The sequence below is a fragment of the Triturus cristatus genome, chromosome 9 (genome assembly GCF_964204655.1).
Source record: "Triturus cristatus chromosome 9, aTriCri1.1, whole genome shotgun sequence".
In the NCBI taxonomy this organism is placed as follows: Eukaryota; Metazoa; Chordata; class Amphibia; order Caudata; family Salamandridae; genus Triturus; species Triturus cristatus.
The window spans coordinates 78,715,010-78,738,486 of record NC_140592.1 but is presented as its reverse complement, the minus strand read 5'-3'; the positions used below and the strand labels follow the sequence as shown (position 1 = coordinate 78,738,486).

Here is a 23,477-nt window from a genome sequence, read left to right as displayed (position 1 = left end):
TGATTTTGTTTTTAGCATTTCTACCAGTTAGCGGATTTTGGTTCCATTAGTGCATATAATTAACTTCTATTTGTTGCTGTTATCTAATTCTGAGAATGCTTACATTTAGAGGCCGATTCCGATCCGGGCCGGAAGGGCACCGACTGCGATCCGGCCGGAAAAATTACGAGCCGTACGCGTGTTTTCCGGCCGACTCGTACAGCTGTACGAGCGAGCAAGTACGATGCGAGCTACTTGAGATTTACCGACCGAGTAGTTTCCGGGTCCGAACTGCTCCGTACGTCTCGGTCGGAAGCTAACCGTGGCGTGCAATAGATGCGATTTACAACCGAGCCAGTACGATGTACGCATCGGACAGCCTGTGCGAGCCGGAGTGTCACTCGGACACAGGGGGGAGTCCTATGGTTCTCCCCAACACAGGCATGTACGGTGCGGATGGCACCGGGGCGTACCCACTGTAGGGGGCAAACTTGTTCGAGACGTACACATTCAGTCAATGGTAGCGCATGTACGCGTCGTACAACTGGCTCCCATTGACTTCTATGGAAGTCCGACCGAACCGAGTCCGACAGCATACGTGCCCATCGTACTCGCTCGGTCGGACTGTAGGGGTCTGGCTCGATCGGAATTGGCCCCTAAGACTGAAAATATTTTTAAAAAGTAGATCTCTGCAGCGTTCATGATAAAGATACCTCCGCCTCGGGATAGATTGAGACGACAGTGGAGGGCTAAGATATGATATGTTGCCACATTCGGAACTAGCTGCAATCCTTTTCAATTCGCTTTTATACAGATTAGAGGGACTAAACAGGAGTACAGTTTAGAAGGAGCAATTACATACAGCATGGGCTTTCAGTTGAGGGTCAGCTCTACAGTGATGCAGAGCAAATATACAAAACAACGTATATCAATCAAACTATGGCAATGAAAAGGGTTTATATACGGCGAACCAAAGCACTGTTAAACGTAAAGCCTTTAACTGAAAGGAAAGGCTAAAGAAGACCTCCATGGAACCTAAACAAGTACCTTGACACCAACATTGCCCTGCTATGACTTATGACACCTCTACAGACTTTAGATGTCTGGGCTGTCTGCTGCTAAACCATCCATCCAGTAATAGGAAGTTTAACAAAATGTATCATGGCTTTGTGTGCACCAAGGCAAATAATACCTTATTAAGAAATAACTCATTCTTTTCTTTTAGACATGGGTCTGTTTATTTGCTCATGTAACATTCTTAAACCACATTTTATTTTGGAAAAAATCGTAAATGTATCCCCTAACCCAGTCGCGAGAAAAGAAGAAAATCACATTTTGTTGCTGATAGCATCATTGTTCATTTAAAACACATTTAAACCAGTGTAGAAAAATAAACAATTATTGTCACTATGATGCAACAGTACGTTAAATTGTCTAGGAAGGCAGGGAGCCTTCCTGTGGCATTTCATTATTTTCAAGTTGAAATGTCCATTGCATAAACGTAGCAGACAAGAGCAAAGCATGTGAAAAGGGCCCTGAAGAGTCTAAGATGTGGCACCTCATGAAATAGGGAGAAATCTAGTTGATGTGACACACTAGATAATCTTTGCATTCGGTCGAGTTGTTTGGATAGAACTACTATTGTCAACACGACTCTGTAGTAGATGTGCAGGGCTCGGGAAACATTGTTTACAACGCACGTGTTACAACGCGAAATCCATTACAACGCATGACATTACATTGCATTATCCATTACAACGCATTCCCCAAAGTAACGTCCCGGCGGAGTTAGAATAGTAATTGCGTTGTAATGGATTATGCGTTCTAACGACATGCGTTCTAACGACATGCATTGTAATGAATTTTGCGATGTAAAAAATTTGTTGTAATGACACGCGTTGTAACGTGTGAGTTGTACAGTGTCATTCGCAGGGCTCACATGTAAGGCCGGTGTTATTGTAGGCAGTCGCCATTTAGGGATGCTGTTATTGTAGACCGTCACATAGGGCAGCGCCAACTAAAGAGCACTAGGCTGCCACTTGGTTGTATCAAACTGGCACCACTGCAATGGGAAAGAGTGGACCTCTAGACAAATCACTATCTTCAGTGCCATAAATACCACCACTGTCCCTGACCACACTTACTACCTTGACTAGCATATTACTTGAAATCATTTTTCTAGCGCCCCCTTCAGGATTATGTATAAACTATGTGAGCACCCATCCCCTGCATCCTCATTGGCTGCCAGGTGGACCTCTGTCAGTGACAAAGGCAATGTGGCTAGATTTGATAAGGACAGATCTCAGAAGAACCATTCTTCGCTATTTCAGGACCAATACGGAGTCAGAAATCTGTGCACGTTTTCACAATTACATCTCTGTCGGACATATTGGATCAGGTACTGCTTGAGCACCCATGACTCTAAGTTAGGAAGAAAGAAGAAATCTATGTGCCCACTAAAACGCATAATATTCTCCTTAATTTGAAGTGCCAGAAGAATGCGAACTGTTGATAGAGATACCAAAAACTCGATAAATAATGAAAATTCCTTACTTAAAGCACATTAAAATGTCCTGCGTTCCAACTGTGGAGGCAATTTCTAGAGTGCATCACTGCTGTAGCATTTGATAACTTGCTGTTCGTATTTTACCAATGTCACGCTGGAAAAAAGACATCATTCATCAAGTAGAGCACAGTAAAAAAATAGGGAATATCTGCTTTAGAGACAAACAACATACATTACAAACAGTGACATCTTTTTTCTTAGCATAAATGATTGTCTGCTTGTACCCTAATACGTTTTCACAGAAATCACTACCATTTGACCCAAAGCCACTGCGTGCACTTTGCTTAATGCCCTGCTTTCAAAGCAGGAGGTCAATGGCATCATTTTCTACACACAAAGTGCTGAGAAAGTGCTAAAATCAGTTTTCACCCTGGCAATTAGATATTACCTCCTTGAAAATGTTATATACAGACTGTACTTTTTAGTACTCTTTAATACTAATCTCAAACATAAAAAAAACTGACTTCCTTTAAACAGTTATGTTGCCTTTGATAATAGTTATAAAAACAATAAAAACTATGAAGCATATCAAGACTTGGTCAGGAGCGTTCAGCATTACCATTGGAAGTCTTGGCCATATATTGTGGCGTAAATGGAACCCGGTTGGATGTCTCCTTTTGATTTTATTCTGTTTTTTTGTTGTTAAAATCTGGAAATAAATAGTTGAGAATACAGATGACTAGGAACAAGTGACGGCACTAAAATATCACTGAAATCATGTACATGTACCGAGGTCGATGCTCTTTTTCATCCGTTCTGGCTCCAATAGCCACTGGTTTCACCTACTGTAGTTCACACTGATCCGCAAAAGTGCTGTCTTGCTGGTCACGCTGTTGTGCCAGTTATTTGTCCATTGTACTCTGCAGTCTCCATCTTCAGGATGTATGGGATTATGCTGTCAATGGGGACATTTCCAATGAGGCCAGTAAAAAAAAGTTCCTCTGTGATACTTGAGCTCAAGAGTCTAAGTGCTGGAAGGCGAACCAGAATCCGAGCGAGTCTGCAAGACAAAGACATGGGATAAACACAGTTGCAATTAGAAAGTCCTTACTACCCTCTTGGCATGTGTTCTTGAAATTTTGGGGTTGCTGAAGGTTATAAAGGAAGAACACTTAAAGCAGTGGGTCCTTTTTCCTGAGACGATTTGAGGAACATAATCTTGAACAGAGGAGTCTTTCTGGTTGCCTGTCTCCTTCAACTTAATATTTGAGTGCTTCGTCTAAGCAAAAGTAAACTCTACTAGAGAAAGTGCAATTACGTTCCTATTTGTAATGGCAGTAAATGGACAAAGTGATCATAAAAAATGTACATGATGTCAACTTAGCAGTGCATCCTTGTGCACCACTCTGTTGCTGATACCTGCTTAAACGCAGGTTACGTGGCTATAGGAGGGGTCTAAATTGTTATAAAGTGGATTGATGTTCCGTCTGGAGAGCACACATGTTGGCGGTGCTCCACAGTCAAGCCCACTTGTGTCGGTCAAAGAAAAAGCACAGAACACTGATTTCTGACACCAGCAGCTACTTAGAATTTGCTGGACATATTAAGGTGCTTAACCTATCCACACACAGCCACTGGCTAGAGCAGAACGTTTTGACTTCCACCTAGCCTCGACTAGCATTGGCTATGCTCCATTGTACCTCTTCTGGACTGTAGCAGAAAAACTAGATATTAAAGAACTGATAGTGGTGAAAAATGCACCCTAGCCTTGAAAGAATGAAAAGGTTTGGCTGAGTAGAAATCAGGTGAAGTCTGGAGCAAACTCAGTGAATTGGATTGAGGCATAATACGCGTATTATGGTGACAACGATGCCCACATATATATAGTTCTTTACCTCTCTACCAACTCAGTTTATTACACAATTTTTTATAAAAATGCAAATTCATTAGTTTAAAAAAAAAAAACAGAAGTAACAGTTATTCTATTACAACGTAGAAACAATGTTACAACAATCACATGTTCCTGTAATAAGTATACAGTTATATCTTGGGTGCTTCTCTTCCCATTACTGCCTTCAGAAAAAATGTGAGTACTATTGCTCATATTAGTAGATTTCATTATTAAAATGTAACTAAAAACAATTTTCAAAGCCAATAAGTCTAGCATTCACCGCCAGTCTTTTGGCTTTGTCAGTGCCCGTTTTATTTTGTCATGATTTTTTATAAACATTTTTCGTTGCAGTAGCTGCTAGATCCTCAATCTAAAATCTCTTTTGGCTAAAAGAACAGGTTATTTACCATCGGTAACGCTTTTTTCTGGTGGATACAGTATCTGCCTGTGGATTCCTCACCTTTTGAATTACCCCATGTGCATCATTCAACGGAAACTTTTCTCCATAGCTCTCCCTCGTCCACGAGTATGTTACAATGGAACGGCTCCACCCGTGACTCCGTGTGACGTTATCGGAGCCATAAGAAGACCTAGTCGGCTTGCTGACGTCAGTTCCACATACTTTTTCTGTGCCTTCAAGGCAAACTGGTGAATCAACAATATTTTCACAAGTATACACAGTATAAATGACCATGAAAGAAACTGGAAATTCTAAAACAGACGGTGCACAGACATAATATCGAGTTTTTTTTATTTCAACATACATTAATATCGAGTTTTAAATGTCGTAGGGACAGAATATCGACATCAAGAATATCGGTGACCAGAATATCGTTTTTGTTAATATCGAAGTTAGTAATATCGATAGCAAAAATATCGATGTTAATAATATCGATGTTTATGTTAGTGTTATTTATTTTAGTATGTATGTGTTCCACATGTTTTGTTATGTTTGTATTTTTTTTTTAAATATATGTATTGTTTAGAAGTTAGTCATTTTTTTTTAAAGTAAATTTTGCAATTTAGTACCGTAGCGGGTTGTGGGTTTATAGGGGAATAGGATGGGAAGTAATTTAATTATAGTAAATTAATTAATAATTTTTTGAAATTATTAATTATTTTTAATTAAATTTAGCATTTTAGTTCTGTATCGGGTTGTGGGTTTATAGGGAAATAGGGTGGGAAGTAATTTAATTGTGATTAATAATTTTTATTGATTGGTATTGATAATCAATTTGTCAATTAATTATTAGTTGGTAATTAATTTTTATTAATTGATAATTATATTAATTGTATTAATTTTTTATTGGAGCGGGTTGTGGGTTTATAGGGGAATAGGGTGGGAAGTAATTTATTATAATTAAGTAATCATTTATTAATATTTATTGGTATTGATAATTAATTTATTGCCAATTATTAATTGGTAATTAATGTTGATTAATTGATAATTATATTAATTGTGTTACATTTTATGCGGAGTGGGTTGTGTGTTTTTTGGGGAATAGGGTGGGAAGTAATTTAATGTTATTAAAGTATTTAATTTATTTGTATATATAATTAATTTATTGTTAATTTATTAATAAATGTAAAAAATATTTCATTGATAAGTATGGTATTTTTAACCCCTACGCTATCCAACACTTTCCCTACTGTTTCACTCTCTGGAGTGGGAATAGTAATTTTTACCCCTACTCTATCCAACACTTTCCCTTCTGTTGCACTCACTGGAGTGGGAATAGTAATTTTAACCCTTCTGCTATCCAACACTTTCCCTACTATTGCACCCTCTGGAGTGGAAATAGTAATTTTTACCCCTACGCTATCCAACACTTTCCCTACTGTTGCACTCTCTGGAGTGGGAATAATAATTTTTTCCCCTCCGCTATCCAATATTTTTCTGTATTGTTTTAGTTAATGTTGTGTATAATTTATTTTAAAAATATTGTCGTTTTTAATTTGTTATACATATTTTTTATATTTTTATTTGTATTATTTTTGTATGTGTATATATGTATTTATAATATGTTTTAACAATGTATAAGTTATTAAAGAACAAGTTACTTACCTTCGGTAACGATGTATCTGTAAGAAACATTAGTTAGTTAGATTCCTCACCTTAGAATATCCCCAGGCGTCAGGCTGGCGGAAAGATTTTTGTAGGAATACCCCTTGCGCGTCGCTAGGCGTCGTTTGCGGCTCCGTGTCAGTCGTTGGCGTCGTGCGCCGGAATGACGTCGGAGTACTTAGACGCCGCCCTCGTGCGCTGACGTCAGTTCTTGTACATAGCTTTCCGCGCCAGGAACGCAGAGCCATGCAAGCGACCGACACTGGTGCCAAAAAATCTAGGGCCCTGAAAAGGATAGCCTTAACCCTAGATGTCAGTTCGCAGAACGGGGAGGATGGGTGGGTCGGTGAGGAATCTAACTAACTAATGTTTCTTACAGATACATCGTTACCGAAGGTAAGTAACTTGTTCATCTGAAAGAAACACGTTAGTTAGATTCCTCACCTTAGAATAGATACCCCAGCAATACCAACCCGGTGGTGGGTCTGCGAACCAAGATCACACCAGAAAGTCCAGGAGAACAGAACGGCCAAAGTAGCCATCTCTCCGGACTTGGCTGTCCAGGCAATAGTGCTTGGCAAACGTGTGCAGTGAAGCCCACATCGCCGCCTGACAGATGTCCTGCAAGGGAACTCCCCGGCCCAGGGCAGTAGTAGCCGCTGTGGCCCGGGTGGAATGGGCCCTCAACCCAACAGGAGGGTCATTTTTTGCCAAGGAGTAACAAAGTTTAATACACAACACGACCCACCGTGAGATGGTCCGTTTGTGTACCGCTTTCCCCTTCTTAGCTCCTACGTATCCAACAAAAAGTTGGACGTCCACCCGGAACTGTTTGGTGCGGTCCAAATAAAAGGACAGCGCCCGTTTTGGGTCCAGACGGTGGAGCCACTCTTCCTCTTTTGAAGGATGCTGAGGCGGAAAGAAGGTGGGCAACGTGACAGATTGCCCAATGTAAAAGGGGTATGGTATAGGGAAAGGGGTCCCAGAGTGTATGAAATATAGAGCACACTGAATAGAATAGATTTAAAAATTGAATCAACAAAAAGGAAGCGTGAGTGTTGTTTAATCACACTCTGCACTGGTATCAAGTCATTTCAGATACAACAACAATTCCAATTAAGCAAAATTAGGTGCAAGAGAGTGCCCAGGGAGAGAGGGGGGGGGAAGGGTAACGTGTAGATAGTGATATTTTAGGAAGGAGGGGGTTAAGTGACACAATAATTCAAAACAATATCACAACTTAATTGTTTGGGCAAAATATTTCATGCCACATATTCAGACTGACATAGATTCGTTGAGACATGCGATCATTTGAAAACCCATGTACATAAAAGAGAACACAGTGTAAAATACACTATTGAGGTACTGGTATGGATGATAAGTCGACGTTTCGACCCCTTAAACCCAAGAGGGTGGATAGGTAATTGGATTCCTTATTGACGGGGTCTTCATCAGGACAGGGTCGCAGGGGTGAAGGGAGTGGGGAAGGGCACCTGTATAATGAAACAATGGTGATTAAAAACGACTCTGGGGTCCTAGAGCAAGCATAAATAGGACTGATGGGAGGAAATCACCATAGTTACCGTAAAATGAATTCTAAGCTGAATCACGGATAACGGGGCAGTAGGGCTCCCAGGGTGGAGAACGAAGACACCTGAAAATAAAGTGTCAGGGTGAGGGGGAGGCTAATCATGTAACTGAAAAACGTAGACCAAAATGTTGATGACTCACTGAATGAAGAAGTCTCAGGATAGCAAATTAAGAACTCAGTCTAAGCCGTGGGAATGGGCCATCGGTGAAAGGCTTGGAATAAATCGCATTCGATTGTTGCTTCTACAAAAGAATATTTCAATAAAATATTAAAAGCGCTACTGAGGAAAAGGGTAACAGGTTCAAGGAACCAATTCACAACATCCGCGATGACTCATAGTATAAGGGTTAAATAATCATGAGGCTCAGGTCATGTCAGGAGATGGAGAAATTAATTACTGAAGTTAGACCTGTATATCGTACAGTTGACAGCCTCCAAAATCAAATCACATACTCTCAACTTGTGAACTAAATGCGTGGAGACATTAATGTGAAAAACGGGATGGTCCTGCATTCAAGAAAGTTAACCGAAGGACAGAAACCAACTCGTAGACAACAGGCGCTGAGGACCGAGGTTACCCAGGGCTAGTTCAACAAAAGAGGGAGGAGGGAGAGCCTTACCGAACCACAAGGAGGAAGCGCTGAATCAACCCGTAGTGGATGGACAGGCGCCGCGTCTGGGGATGATTATATGACGTGAAAAAGCACGCCGTCCGCCACGTTGCGTACCGGCGCGGGCAGCCGCTAGATGCTGGCAAAAGAGGGTAATAGAAAAAAGACATCCGAGGGGTGTCTCCAATCCCTGCTGTGGAGTTGAAACGGCGTTGAAAAATAAATAAAAAATAAAGGAGTAAGGGGTCGAAGCATCGACACCAACAACATAATTATTTCTTAGAACAAACAAATAGCCCTCGTAACGTAGAAATGCATACAATTTGAATTGGCAGAACCCATCCTCCTGGGCGCTCACAAGTCAGAAAGTGTACATGATACAAAAAGGTGTACTAGATCAAATATTTACGCCTAAAATCAGATAGAGATACATAAGACATTTCAACATCATTGGTTAATGTTTTAGGTTAAGGTGCTTTGAAAAATAATGAAAAGTCCAAAACGGGCTGTATGAACATTACGAATAAACTAAAAATAATAAGTTCAAATTGACAAAAGCAATTGACGGTTATAATTATTAGAACACAGCAGGTGAAGAGAATGAAAGGAGTAGCATCTCGGGTTTATGTTCAGAAGAATGTTAAAGTAATATACAGTATAGTAATGGGTCAGCTGTTTAGATCGCCTAACCACCCTATCTACTGAGGCAGGCTAATTGGGCATTACTTGGATCGAGTTCATTTAAGCCATTATTGATTGTATCCAGACGGATCATGAGTTTGGATTCCCTCATAGTAAGGAGTGAGGTAATGTCACCACCTCTCGGACCCAGTTGGATTTTTTCAATGACTAGCCATTGCATTTGGTCAGGACTGTGGCCCAGTAAATCATAGTGTTCAACCAAGGGCGCCCCTGCAACACGGCATCTGATCCTGCTCTGATGTTGGAGGACCCTTGCTTTTATTTTTTGCTGTGTTTGGCCGATGTACAGGAAACCGCAAGGACACGTGATCCCATAGACAACATTCGTAGAATTGCAGTTCGTTTGGGCACGCAGCGTGATAGTGTGGTGTTTGTAAACAAACTCTTTAGTCTGTATGGTTGTTGAACAAGCTTTGCAGGATCCACATTTGTAGTGTCCTATGATGGGAGATAGGTTCCAAAGTGACTGGATGGTCGGCTCAACTGGGTCTTCCATAAAGGAATGTACCACGTAGTCTTTAATGCTCATGGCCTTTTTGAAGGAATGCATGGGCAAGTTGGGTTGTTCAATTTCAGTTGAGACCAGATTCCAATGTTTGTTAATGATTTTCTTAATGGCGTTGCTTCTTGTCGAGAAGGTAGTCACACAGATCATTTTGTTTGAAATAGAGTCATCACGATCCTTCGCCACCAGGAGTGTTTCCCTTGGATTATACCATGCCCTCTTCTGGGCTCTCTTGACCAAACGTTTAGGATAGCCCCTTGAGATCAATCTAGTGCTTAAATCCTCGGATTCTGAAAGATAGTCTGAACGTTTGGTACAATTCCTCCGAATCCTCAAAAATTGTCCTATTGGAAGGTTGTCACGCAACCCACGTGGATGGTAGCTGCTATACCTTAAAAGGGAGTTTCGCTCGGCAGGTTTCCTGTATAGGGTAGTGCATAATTGGTTGTTCTCACTAAAAATCTTTAGATCAAGGAAAGGTATCTCCAGGGCGTCGGATTGGATGGTGAATTGGATGTCCAGATCGCGTTGGTTCAACCACTCGTGGAAAGATTCAAGTAGAGCGGCATCACCATTCCAGATGAGCAAAATGTCGTCGATGTATCGTTTCCATAAATCGATATGACAATAGAAGGGGTTGTTGTTCAGGACGTGTAGTTGTTCAAAATTGTCCATGTACAGAATGGCTAGATCTGGCGCGAAGGCCGCCCCCATCGCCACTCCCTTTGTCTGGACATAGTAGTTCCCTTGGAAATAGAAAAAATTCTTCGTCATCGCAATTGTCAAGAGCGCCAAGATGAATTCGGTTGGTACTCTCATTGGAGTTGGTCGTTGATTCAAGACATCCCTGATGACACCCAATGCTGGTTCTTGGGGAATACTTGTGTATAAAGACACAATGTCACAAGTTACAAGTAACTGTTCTTTTGGATCAAAAGGTCTCTGGTCAACCAAGGTAATGACTTGCATTGTGTCCCTCAAATAGGTTTCCGTCTTTTCTGCGATGGGTTTCAAAAAGAAATCTATGTATTTACAGAGTGGTTCTAGAAGTGAACCACAACCGGACACGATGGGGCGACCCGGCGGATGAAGAATATCTTTGTGGATCTTGGGTAGAGTGTAAATCGTAGGTAAACGTGGGCACTTCTGATTAAGGTAATCAAATTCTAGTTTGCTCAAGTAGCCAAAGTTCAAAGCTTCAGTGGTGATTCGATGTATCTCATCTGCCAAGTCTTTTGTGGGATCGGATCTCAATAGGGAATAGCTCACCCCATCTTGGAGTTGTCTCATGATTTCGGATTTATAGGCACTGGTGTCCTGCACCACTATGGCCCCGCCCTTATCGGCAGATTTAATCACGATATCCTTGTTGTTCTTGAGAGTTAACAATGCAGCTTTCTCAGGTTTACTTGTGTTGGGTATGATATGTTTATAGGTTAATAGCAGAGTATTAACATCATTCAAAACCATATTTTCGTAGGCCAGGATTCTGTTGCTCATTGCATTGGTAGGTGGCACGAACTTCGATGGGACCCGAAGTCCTGTGAAGGATTTGGACGAGTTATTCTCGGAGTTTTTGAAAAAATACCTAAGGCGGATTTTTCGGAAAAAGCCATGTAATTCAGATTTGAGGTTAAATGCATTAGGATGGGCCGTGGGGACAAAAGCCAGACCTTTAGAAAGGATTTGTTGTTCGTCTGCGCTCAAGACATAGGAAGAGATGTTGACTACAGGGCTGTTGTTGGCCACTACCATCTGTAAACCTTCCGTCTCGTTGAGATCTCGCCATGGTTCTCCGGTTGGAACCGGACCTGCTTGGGGATCGTGCCTCTGCCTCTGTCCCAATTCGTCATTGGTGGATTCTGTTGACCTCGCGGTGGTCCTCTTGGCCAGTTGCCCCTGCCACGTGGTGGTCTCCATTGTCCTTCCCCTAAAAAAGGAAAATAACCTTGGGGGGGGTACCAATTATCACGATAGTTGTAGTCGTAGCTTGGGCCGTGCGTCTCCTGATCACTGTCTGAACTCACTGTGGAGTCGGAAAATGTAGAGTAATTCCTCCTTCCCCTGTAGCCACCTCTGCCTCGACCCGTGAATCTACCAGAATTATCTTGTTTATAATAGTCGTCGTTGAGGTAGGGATAGACGTTTTTCTTATCGTAGAATCTGATATCCTTGGAGAGTTTATCAAGCTTCTTATTTTGGGTGGTGGTTTCAAAATCCTTTAGTGATTTGCAAAGATTTTCAAGAGCATTCTTAGCGTTGATCAAAGTAGAATCCCCAGCAATTTCTTGTTTCAGGGCTGTAATCTCTCTCGTCAGTGTGTGAACCTGTTCTGCCGCTGTCTCCACGCCTAAGACCATCCAATATCTCGAGGCGTTATTGGCAATGAAGCTAAACCCTTCCTTGAATTTGGGTACGTCAATGAAGATCGCAGGTTCGTTCCTGATCTGGAGTCCAACTGGTATAATGCCTGCCTGTAGGTACTTGGTGAGTAGATGACCGTGAAGTTTGGTGCGTATCAACTTTTTTTCAAGACGTTCGAGTTTGGCTACTTTATCGTTTAGTGTAAAGTCTATGTTGGGTGTATCGGATGAAAGGAAAAGGTTCCTAGGGTCCTGCAGGAGCTGGTTAATGTATTCCTCAGTATACGAAAGAGTTTCACTCTCCACCATTGTAGATGGAAGAATCTCGTAAAATACCTCGCAGGTGGGTACCTGCACTTAGGTCATTAGAAAAAGGGGTATACCCAAAAAATCACTGGGACCTGGGTGTCGAACAGTATAGGGAAAGGGGTCCCAGAGTGTATGAAATATAGAGCACACTGAATAGAATAGATTTAAAAATTGAATCAACAAAAAGGAAGCGTGAGTGTTGTTTAATCACACTCTGCACTGGTATCAAGTCATTTCAGATACAACAACAATTCCAATTAAGCAAAATTAGGTGCAAGAGAGTGCCCAGGGAGAGAGGGGGGGGGAAGGGTAACGTGTAGATAGTGATATTTTAGGAAGGAGGGGGTTAAGTGACACAATAATTCAAAACAATATCACAACTTAATTGTTTGGGCAAAATATTTCATGCCACATATTCAGACTGACATAGATTCGTTGAGACATGCGATCATTTGAAAACCCATGTACATAAAAGAGAACACAGTGTAAAATACACTATTGAGGTACTGGTATGGATGATAAGTCGACGTTTCGACCCCTTAAACCCAAGAGGGTGGATAGGTAATTGGATTCCTTATTGACGGGGTCTTCATCAGGACAGGGTCGCAGGGGTGAAGGGAGTGGGGAAGGGCACCTGTATAATGAAACAATGGTGATTAAAAACGACTCTGGGGTCCTAGAGCAAGCATAAATAGGACTGATGGGAGGAAATCACCATAGTTACCGTAAAATGAATTCTAAGCTGAATCACGGATAACGGGGCAGTAGGGCTCCCAGGGTGGAGAACGAAGACACCTGAAAATAAAGTGTCAGGGTGAGGGGGAGGCTAATCATGTAACTGAAAAACGTAGACCAAAATGTTGATGACTCACTGAATGAAGAAGTCTCAGGATAGCAAATTAAGAACTCAGTCTAAGCCGTGGGAACCATACAGACTAAAGAGTTTGTTTACAAACACCACACTATCACGCTGCGTGCCCAAACGAACTGCAATTCTACGAATGTTGTCTATGGGATCACGTGTCCTTGCGGTTTCCTGTACATCGGCCAAACACAGCAAAAAATAAAAGCAAGGGTCCTCCAACATCAGAGCAGGATCAGATGCCGTGTTGCAGGGGCGCCCTTGGTTGAACACTATGATTTACTGGGCCACAGTCCTGACCAAATGCAATGGCTAGTCATTGAAAAAATCCAACTGGGTCCGAGAGGTGGTGACATTACCTCACTCCTTACTATGAGGGAATCCAAACTCATGATCCGTCTGGATACAATCAATAATGGCTTAAATGAACTCGATCCAAGTAATGCCCAATTAGCCTGCCTCAGTAGATAGGGTGGTTAGGCGATCTAAACAGCTGACCCATTACTATACTGTATATTACTTTAACATTCTTCTGAACATAAACCCGAGATGCTACTCCTTTCATTCTCTTCACCTGCTGTGTTCTAATAATTATAACCGTCAATTGCTTTTGTCAATTTGAACTTATTATTTTTAGTTTATTCGTAATGTTCATACAGCCCGTTTTGGACTTTTCATTATTTTTCAAAGCACCTTAACCTAAAACATTAACCAATGATGTTGAAATGTCTTATGTATCTCTATCTGATTTTAGGCGTAAATATTTGATCTAGTACACCTTTTTGTATCATGTACACTTTCTGACTTGTGAGCGCCCAGGAGGATGGGTTCTGCCAATTCAAATTGTATGCATTTCTACGTTACGAGGGCTATTTGTTTGTTCTAAGAAATAATTATGTTGTTGGTGTCGATGCTTCGACCCCTTACTCCTTTATTTTTTATTTATTTTTCAACGCCGTTTCAACTCCACAGCAGGGATTGGAGACACCCCTCGGATGTCTTTTTTCTATTACCCTCTTTTGCCAGCATCTAGCGGCTGCCCGCGCCGGTACGCAACGTGGCGGACGGCGTGCTTTTTCACGTCATATAATCATCCCCAGACGCGGCGCCTGTCCATCCACTACGGGTTGATTCAGCGCTTCCTCCTTGTGGTTCGGTAAGGCTCTCCCTCCTCCCTCTTTTGTTGAACTAGCCCTGGGTAACCTCGGTCCTCAGCGCCTGTTGTCTACGAGTTGGTTTCTGTCCTTCGGTTAACTTTCTTGAATGCAGGACCATCCCGTTTTTCACATTAATGTCTCCACGCATTTAGTTCACAAGTTGAGAGTATGTGATTTGATTTTGGAGGCTGTCAACTGTACGATATACAGGTCTAACTTCAGTAATTAATTTCTCCATCTCCTGACATGACCTGAGCCTCATGATTATTTAACCCTTATACTATGAGTCATCGCGGATGTTGTGAATTGGTTCCTTGAACCTGTTACCCTTTTCCTCAGTAGCGCTTTTAATATTTTATTGAAATATTCTTTTGTAGAAGCAACAATCGAATGCGATTTATTCCAAGCCTTTCACCGATGGCCCATTCCCACGGCTTAGACTGAGTTCTTAATTTGCTATCCTGAGACTTCTTCATTCAGTGAGTCATCAACATTTTGGTCTACGTTTTTCAGTTACATGATTAGCCTCCCCCTCACCCTGACACTTTATTTTCAGGTGTCTTCGTTCTCCACCCTGGGAGCCCTACTGCCCCGTTATCCGTGATTCAGCTTAGAATTCATTTTACGGTAACTATGGTGATTTCCTCCCATCAGTCCTATTTATGCTTGCTCTAGGACCCCAGAGTCGTTTTTAATCACCATTGTTTCATTATACAGGTGCCCTTCCCCACTCCCTTCACCCCTGCGACCCTGTCCTGATGAAGACCCCGTCAATAAGGAATCCAATTACCTATCCACCCTCTTGGGTTTAAGGGGTCGAAACGTCGACTTATCATCCATACCAGTACCTCAATAGTGTATTTTACACTGTGTTCTCTTTTATGTACATGGGTTTTCAAATGATCGCATGTCTCAACGAATCTATGTCAGTCTGAATATGTGGCATGAAATATTTTGCCCAAACAATTAAGTTGTGATATTGTTTTGAATTATTGTGTCACTTAACCCCCTCCTTCCTAAAATATCACTATCTACACGTTACCCTTCCCCCCCCCTCTCTCCCTGGGCACTCTCTTGCACCTAATTTTGCTTAATTGGAATTGTTGTTGTATCTGAAATGACTTGATACCAGTGCAGAGTGTGATTAAACAACACTCACGCTTCCTTTTTGTTGATTCAATTTTTAAATCTATTCTATTCAGTGTGCTCTATATTTCATACACTCTGGGACCCCTTTCCCTATACTGTTCGACACCCAGGTCCCAGTGATTTTTTGGGTATACCCCTTTTTCTAATGAGAATGTAAAAGGGGGTCACCACTTTTGGTAGAAAAGAAGGACGAGTCCGGAGGACAACCTTGTCCGGATGAACAGAAAGAAAGGGAGGCTTAGATGACAGAGCCTGGAGCTCACTCACCCGTCTAGCCGAGGTGATAGCTACCAGGAAAGCAGTTTTCAGGGTCAGAAGACGAATGGGACAATTGTGAAGAGGCTCAAAAGGAGCGCACATCAGAAAGGTCAGAACAAGATTCAAGTCCCACTGAGGCATTACGAAGGGGACAGGAGGGAACATGTGAGTAATGCCTTTGAGAAAACGTGAAACAACAGGGGACTTGAAAAGAGAAGGCTGATCAGGAAGCCGTAAGAAGGCAGAGATTGCAGCAAGATTACCTTTCAAGGTGCCCAAAGCAGAGCCCTGCTGGGCCAAAGAAAGAAGAAAGAGTAGAACCTCAGAAAGAGGGGCGGAAAGGGGATCCACAGCCTTTGCTGTGCACCATGCCACAAATTTGTTCCACCGGCAGGCGTATACCGTCTTTGTGGAGGGACGCCTGGCTGCCAGAATGACATCACAGACTTCAAGAGGCAAATCAAATGGCATCAACTGCCGCCGCTCAATCTCCACGTATGGAGGTGGAGGCTGGACAGGTTCGGGTGGAGGACCGTCCCCTGCTGCTGCGACAGAAGGTCCTCCTGAAGAGGCAGTCGTATTGGGGGATCGATTGACATACTGAGTAGCTCGGGATACCAGAACCTTCGTGCCCAATCCGGAGCCACTAAGATAACTTGGGCCCGGTCGCGCCTGATCTTCTTCAGCACTCTGGGCAGAAGTGGTATAGGCGGAAAGGCGTACAACAGACCGCAACTCCACTCGCGATGAAAAGCGTCTCCGAGCGAGTGCTGCCTTGAAAATTCCAACGCGCAGAACTGCTGACATTGCGCGTTCTCTTCGTGGCAAATAGATCTAACCAAGGCTCTCCCCACTGCAGAAAGAGACCTTGCGCCACGTCAGATCCATCATGCACCGGCGGCTGAGTTCGTCTGCTCTGGCGTTCAGAGAGCCCGCCAGATGTTGAACCACCAGGGTGATGCCCTGGTGTTCCAGCCATGTCCAGAGGCGCAGAGCCTCCTGACAAAGGGTCCACGACCCCACCCCGCCCTGTTTGTTGCAATACCACATGGCGGTGATGTTATCCGTGAACACCTGCACGACACTTCCCCGGACAGAGGGAAGGAAGGCTTTCAGTGCAAGCCGGATCGCTCTCAGCTCCAAAAGGTTGATATGGAGTTGAGTCTCCGCCGGAGACCAGAGTCCTCTGATCTCCGCCTCTCCCATATGGCCCCCCCATCCCAGGAGGGACGCGTCCGTCACTACTACGTGCTCCGGTTGGGGTAGGGAGAGGCATCTGCTGCTGACCCAATCCCGGTCCGTGAGCCACCACTGCAACTGTTTCGCAGTGCCCTCCGAGATCAAGACATGGTCGGACAGGTTGCCTCGATGCTGGGCCCACAGAAACTTCAGATCCCACTGCAGAGCCTGCATGCGCCACCTGGCGTAATGCACCAACAGGATGCAGGAGGCCATCAGCCCCAGAAGCCGCAGCACCAACCTGACCGAAATACAGGATAGAGGCCGAAAGATGGGAATCAGAGCCTGAATATCCCGGACCCGCAGTTCCGGAGGATAAGCCCGGAACTGCGCCGAATCGAGAACCGCTCCGATGAAGAGGAGCTTCTGGGAGGGTCTCAGGTGTGACTTCGGCACGTTGATGGAGAACCCCAGCAAATGCAGGAGGTCGGCCGTAGTCTGGAGGTGGGAGACTACTTGCTGGGGCGAGCCCGCCTTCAACAGCCAGTCTTCGAGATAGGGGAAGACTGGAACCCCCGATCTGCGCAGATGAGCTGCGACCACCGCCATCACTTTCATGAACACCCGAGGGGCACTAGTGAGGCCGAAGGGGAGCACGGTGAACTGAAAGTGCTCCTGACCCACCGTGAACCGCAGGTAACGCCGGTGGGCCGGCATGACGGGGATGTGAAAATAGGCGTCCTGCAAGTCCAACACTACCATCCAGTCTCCATGGTCGAGGGCAGCCAGAACCTGAGCTAAAGTTAGCATCTTGAACCGTTCCTTCCGGAGGAAGGTGTTGACGCTCCTGAGGTCCAAGATAGGGCGTAGGCCCCCTTTGCCTTTCTCGGGAACCAGAAAGTAGTGGGAATAGCAACCACGGCCTACTTCTGGACCAGGAACGCGCTTGACGGCCTCTTTGGCCAAGAGGGCCGTAACTTCCTCCCGCAGAAGATTCAAGTGATCCTCCGATATACGGTGGCACTGCGGTGGCATGGCTTGAGGGGTCGCCTCGAAGGGGAGGGAGTAGACCCTTCAGACGATTTGCAGCACCCACCTGTCCGAAGTGATGGAGCGCCAGTGGAGCAGGTCATGGCGAACTCTGCCGCCCACTGGCGTGGAATGGGCCTGAAAGCTCGGACTAGGAAGGCTTTGAGGCGAATGCTGCCGGGGTGGATGTGGACTGACCGGCACGTTGTCCTCTAGTACCGCCACGGCGGAACCCACGTCCGCGACCGCGTGCAGGTTGGTTCTGCGGCCGGTGGCTAGGCGGACGTGAGGAGGCGCCCCTTCCTTGGCCACGAAAGGGGCGAAAGGCGGAAGTGGGGCCGAGAGACCCAAGGACGTGGCCGTAGCCCGGGAGTCCTTAAAACGAGCCAGCGCACTATCCGCCTTCTCACCAAAAAGGCGAGCGCCATCAAGGGGCATATCCATGTGGGTACTCTGGACATCCCCCGAAAAAGACATGGACCGCAGCCAGGCGTGGTGCCGGAGCGCCACCGTGGAGGAAATTGCCCTACCCAGCGAGTCCGTGGTGTCAAGTCCACACCGTATGGCATGTCGCGCTGCATCTCGCCCGTCAGCAAGTGCCTGGGAGAGACGTGTCCGGGCCTCCTCCGGACACAGGGGCAGCACGTCCTCCACCGCATCCCACAGAGAGTGGGAGAAACGGCCCAAGAGGCAAGCGGTGTTCAAAGACCGCAGGCCCAAACTCAGGGAAGAGAACAGTTTCTTTCCGAACTGTTCCAGCCTCTTGAATTCCCGATCCGGAGGAGCGGACGGGAAGGAGGATTGGGAAGTGGAGACCTGGATAACGGGGGTGGGGTGATGGGACAGGAAACTGGGGTAGCCCAGAGCAGGGCGGTGGCGCCGGGCCACGTTCCGATCCACAGGAGGAACTGTGGAGGGCTTGGACCAAGTGCCCTGCAGAACGTCGATGAGGGCCTCATTGAACTGCAGCAAAGGCTCTGTGGAGCTTGCTGACGGTTGAAGCACCTCTGTGAGGATATTAGTCCTCACGGCCACAGCAGGCAACTCGAGCCCCAGGGCTTCGGCCGCCTTGCGCAGCACCACTGAAAAAGCTGCACCTTCCTCCGAGGCCACAGTCGGAGGAGAGATGAAACCAGCGTCCGGTGAAGTGTCCAGACCACTGGCATCCCCCAGTTCGTCTGCCCAGTCCTGTGAAAGTTGGCCCTGGATGGCCATAGGGTCCTCAGACCCCTCCCAGTCACCCCCGTCATCCGATTTCTGATAAACAGGAGGAATGTTCGGAGCCAGACGGTAGATGAAACGCTCATCCGTCGGGTGGGGCGCCGCGCCGGGTCTGGACAGGGGCTAAACCGGGGAACGGCGTCATCCGGAGACGGCACCGAAGGTGGAACTGGTGTCGGCGCCGGCGGAGGAGGCGTAGTGAGGTCGACCGGCGCCGACAGAGATCCAGGCCTGGATCCCTCGGGGACCTGCGGCGTCGGGACCGAAGTCGTCGCCGGGGCCGGAGCCGCTGGCATGCGATGTCGCCCAGTCGAGCCCGCGGGGCCCGAAGGCGCGCCGGCAGGCGTCGACGGCGGAGCCAGGCCCCTCATGGCCGAGAGGAAGGCACTGACCTCCACCAGAGTCGCGTCAGTCCCAGGGACCGGCGGGTATGGAGACGGACGCGGCTCCTGCTGCTCCGACGGAGCCGCGGGGGTGGGACCACCCTGACCCTCGGCCGAGTCGCGCGACCGGCGAGGGGAGTCCGAAGAGCGGTGTCGCCTCTTGGACTTCTTTGATCGCTTCGACTTACCCGAAGACTTCGAGCCCGACGAGCGATGATGGTGACTGCGGCTCCGCGACCGGTCCTTGGACCTCCTCCTGGACCGTGAGCGGCGCGGAGCCGAGTGCCGAAGCTCGAGAAGCTTATGGGACCGCTTCCGCCTAGCCTTCGAGGTCAAGGCCTGACAATCGGGGCACAACTCCGCGTCGTGGTCGGCCCCCAGGCAGTAAAGGCACCGGCGATGGTGGTCCGTCACCGACATCAGTCGATGACAGGAGTCACAGGCTTTAAACCCAGGCATCCTACCGGCACCAGAGTCGAGTCGACAGAAGACCAAAAAGAGTCAAAAAGTTTAGTCAAAAATTGACTAAGGGGTAAGCTCTTCCCAGATCGGCGCTGTCTGGCGCGGAAAAAAGAAGAACTAACATCAGCGCGCGAGGGCGGCGTCTAAGTACTCCGACGACATCATTCCGGCGTACGACGCCAACGACGGACGCGGAGCCGCAGACGACGCCTAGCGACGCGCAAGGGGTATTGCTACAAAAATCTTTCCGGATCCAGCCTGACGCCTGGGGATATTCTAAGGTGAGGAATCTAACTAACGTGTTTCTTTCAGATATAATTATATATGAATATTATTAAGTATATATATCATATTTTATATGTATGTTTAATTTATTTTAAAATTATATGTATTAGTTATTTTTAAACATTTTAACATATTTTTAACTATGTGTCTTAATTATATGTATTTACTTTATTTTACTTTTTTTTTTAACATTTAAAAAAACGATATGTTTACAACGATATTTTTGATATTGATATTTTTTACTCAATATTTTTGTACTTACCATGATGTAGATAGGATGTCAATATTCTTGACTTTGATATTTTTGTCACAATATTTTTGTACCTCGATATTGTTGTAGTTGATATTTTGTCAGGGATTCAAAACAGACATTTCCCAGTAACAAACACTACATAATTTCAAATATTTCATATTAAGATGCATGAATCATGTGTCCATAATTTTTCGGAATAAACAGGCAGGCAACGGAAAGGCGGGTGGGTCAGTGAGGAATCCACAGGCAGATACTGCATCCACCAGAAAAGGCGTTACCAAAGTAACTTATTCTTCTGATGGATACATCTGCCTGTGGCTTCCTCGCCTTTTGAATTGTATTCCCAAGCAGTCCCGCTCTCTGTGGAGGGTGCCCGCCTACTTATACCCAAAAATCCTGCAGCACAGAACGTGCAAAGTGGCAGTCCCGCCTCACCTCCAAGTCTAAGCAATAATGCTTCACAAAAGTGTGTAGGGAGGATCAAGTTGCTGCCTTGCAGAGGTCTACAACAGGGACACCTCTAGCTAAAGCCGAAAGAAGACTTAGCTCTGGTCGAATGAGCTTGAATACCTTCAGGAGGCTCCTTCTTCGCCAAGACGTGGCATATCTTGATGCAGAGGATGATCCACCTGGACAGCGTTCTCTTATGGACAGCCTTGCCCTAAATCCTGCCCATATATCCAATGAAGACTTGGTCGTCCAACCTGAAGTCCTTAGTCCTATCCAGGTTGAAGCTGACCGCCCTCTTAGGGTCCAGTCGTGAAGTCTCTCTTCCTCCTTAGAAGGGGGGAGGGTAGAAAGTGGGTAAAGTGATAGATTGGCCTAGGTGGAAGGAAGTGACCACCTTAGGCAGGAAAGCAGCTCTTGTCCTAAGAACCATCTTACCCGCTTGAAATGAGGTAAATGGGCGCTTAGAGCTAAGGGCCTGCAGCTCACTATCCTCCTGGCGTTAGTAATTGCAACCAGAATATTGTTCTAAACGCTAGGAATCTCAAGGGACAACTATGCAGGGGTTCAAAGGGAGACCCCATTAATAAAGTAAGAACTAAATTCAAATCCCACTGAGGCTTGATAAAGGGAGTGGGAGGAAACCTATTAGTGAGACCCTTAATGAACCTCATGACTATGGGAGATTTAAATAAAGAGGGTTGGTCTGGTAAGCAGAGAAAAGCCGACAAGGCAGGCAAGAAGCCTTTGACCGTTGCTACTGCACAACCCTGCTGTGCTAGGGAACGAGAAACTGAGAAGATCATACAAATGGGCTCATGAGGGATCAATTGACTGCTCTCCACACCATTTTACAAACCTGGCCCACCTACTGGAATAGACAGATTTGGTGGAGTGTCTTCTGGCCAATAAAATAACATCCACCACATCCGGTGGGAGAGAGAAAGAGCTCAGGTTGCCCCATTCAATCTCCAGGCATGAAGGTGCAGGCTCTGGAGGTGGGGGTGTAGAACCTGCCCCTGCAAGAGGAGGCCTGCCCTGAGAGGGAGTAAAGAAGCTGTGAGCCCCAATCTAACTGACACGCGCCCCCCATGCTCCCAGGATCGAATACTGGAGACTGCAGAACAACAGGCAGTGCACATTCTCGTGAGTGGCAAACAGGTCCAACCGAGGTAACCCCCACATCCTGAAAATGTGATGGACTACCTTCGGATGAGGATGCCACTCGTGACTGGCCGAGTACTGCCGACAGACTGTCTGAACACACATTAAGCACTCCGGCCAGATGATTTGCAATCACACAAATCGGATGGTCCTAAACCCAGGACCAAAGTCGCAGAGTCTCTTTGCAGAGATGATATGACCCTACTCCTCCCTGATTGTTTATGTACCACATCGTGGTAGTGTTGTCCGTCAGGACCTGAACTGACGGACTGCAAAGGAAGGGAAGAAAGGCCTTGAGAGCCAAACATTTTGCCTGCAATTCTAGAAGATTGATGTGAAACAATCTTTCCTCTGTAGACCAAAGGCCTTTGACCTCCAGATGAGCTCCCCATCCTAGAGTGGAGGCATCTGTTATCACTGTGGCCACAGGAGAAGGAGGTTGAAATGGCTTCCCTTGAGACAGGTTGTCCGGAACACTCCACCATAACAGCTTCGCTGCAGTGTCTCTGGAGATTTTGACCACCTCCTTGAGATCTCCATTGTGTTGAAACCACTGCCTGCGGAGGCACCACTGGAGTACCCTCATGTGCCAGTGTGCATGGTTGACCAACAGTATGCCGGAAGCGAACAGACCGAGCAGGCATAAGACATTCCGAACTGGAACAGCCGCTCCATCTTGAAAAATTGGAATCATAGCCTGGATGTCTAGAATTCTGTGGAGGAGGGAAGGCATGACTCACAGTACTGTCCAGTACTGCTCCTATGAACAGGTTGCACTGAGAGGACACCAGGTGAGATTTGGGTACGTTTATCGAAAAACTCAAGTCGAACAACAGACATGTTGTTACTTGCAGATGGTGCAGCACCCTCTCTGGCGACTTTGCTTTGAGCAGCCAGTCGTCCATATACGGAAAAACAGGAATCCCAGATCTCCTGAGATGAGCTGCTACCACTGCCATCACCTTCGTGAAGACCCGTGGAGCGGATGTAAGACTGAACGGAAGGAGCGCACACTGATAGTACTGAGATCCCACTGTAAAACTGAGATACTTCTGATGCAACTTCAGGATGGGAATGTGAAAATACAATCCTGGATTGTGCCAATC

General features: G+C 45.7%; 1 protein-coding gene across 1 annotated transcript in view; it reads right to left on the bottom strand.

Moving 5' to 3' along the window:
- Positions 1 to 1,193: 1,193 nt before the first annotated feature.
- Positions 1,194 to 23,477, bottom strand: part of NR2C2 (nuclear receptor subfamily 2 group C member 2) — a 324,390-nt gene continuing 302,106 nt past the window's right edge. The window contains exon 14 of the mRNA XM_085624453.1: positions 1,194 to 3,545. Within this exon, the coding sequence (XP_085480579.1) occupies positions 3,371 to 3,545 (175 nt within the window). The 3' untranslated portion in view covers positions 1,194 to 3,370. The remainder of the gene's footprint in view (positions 3,546 to 23,477) is intronic.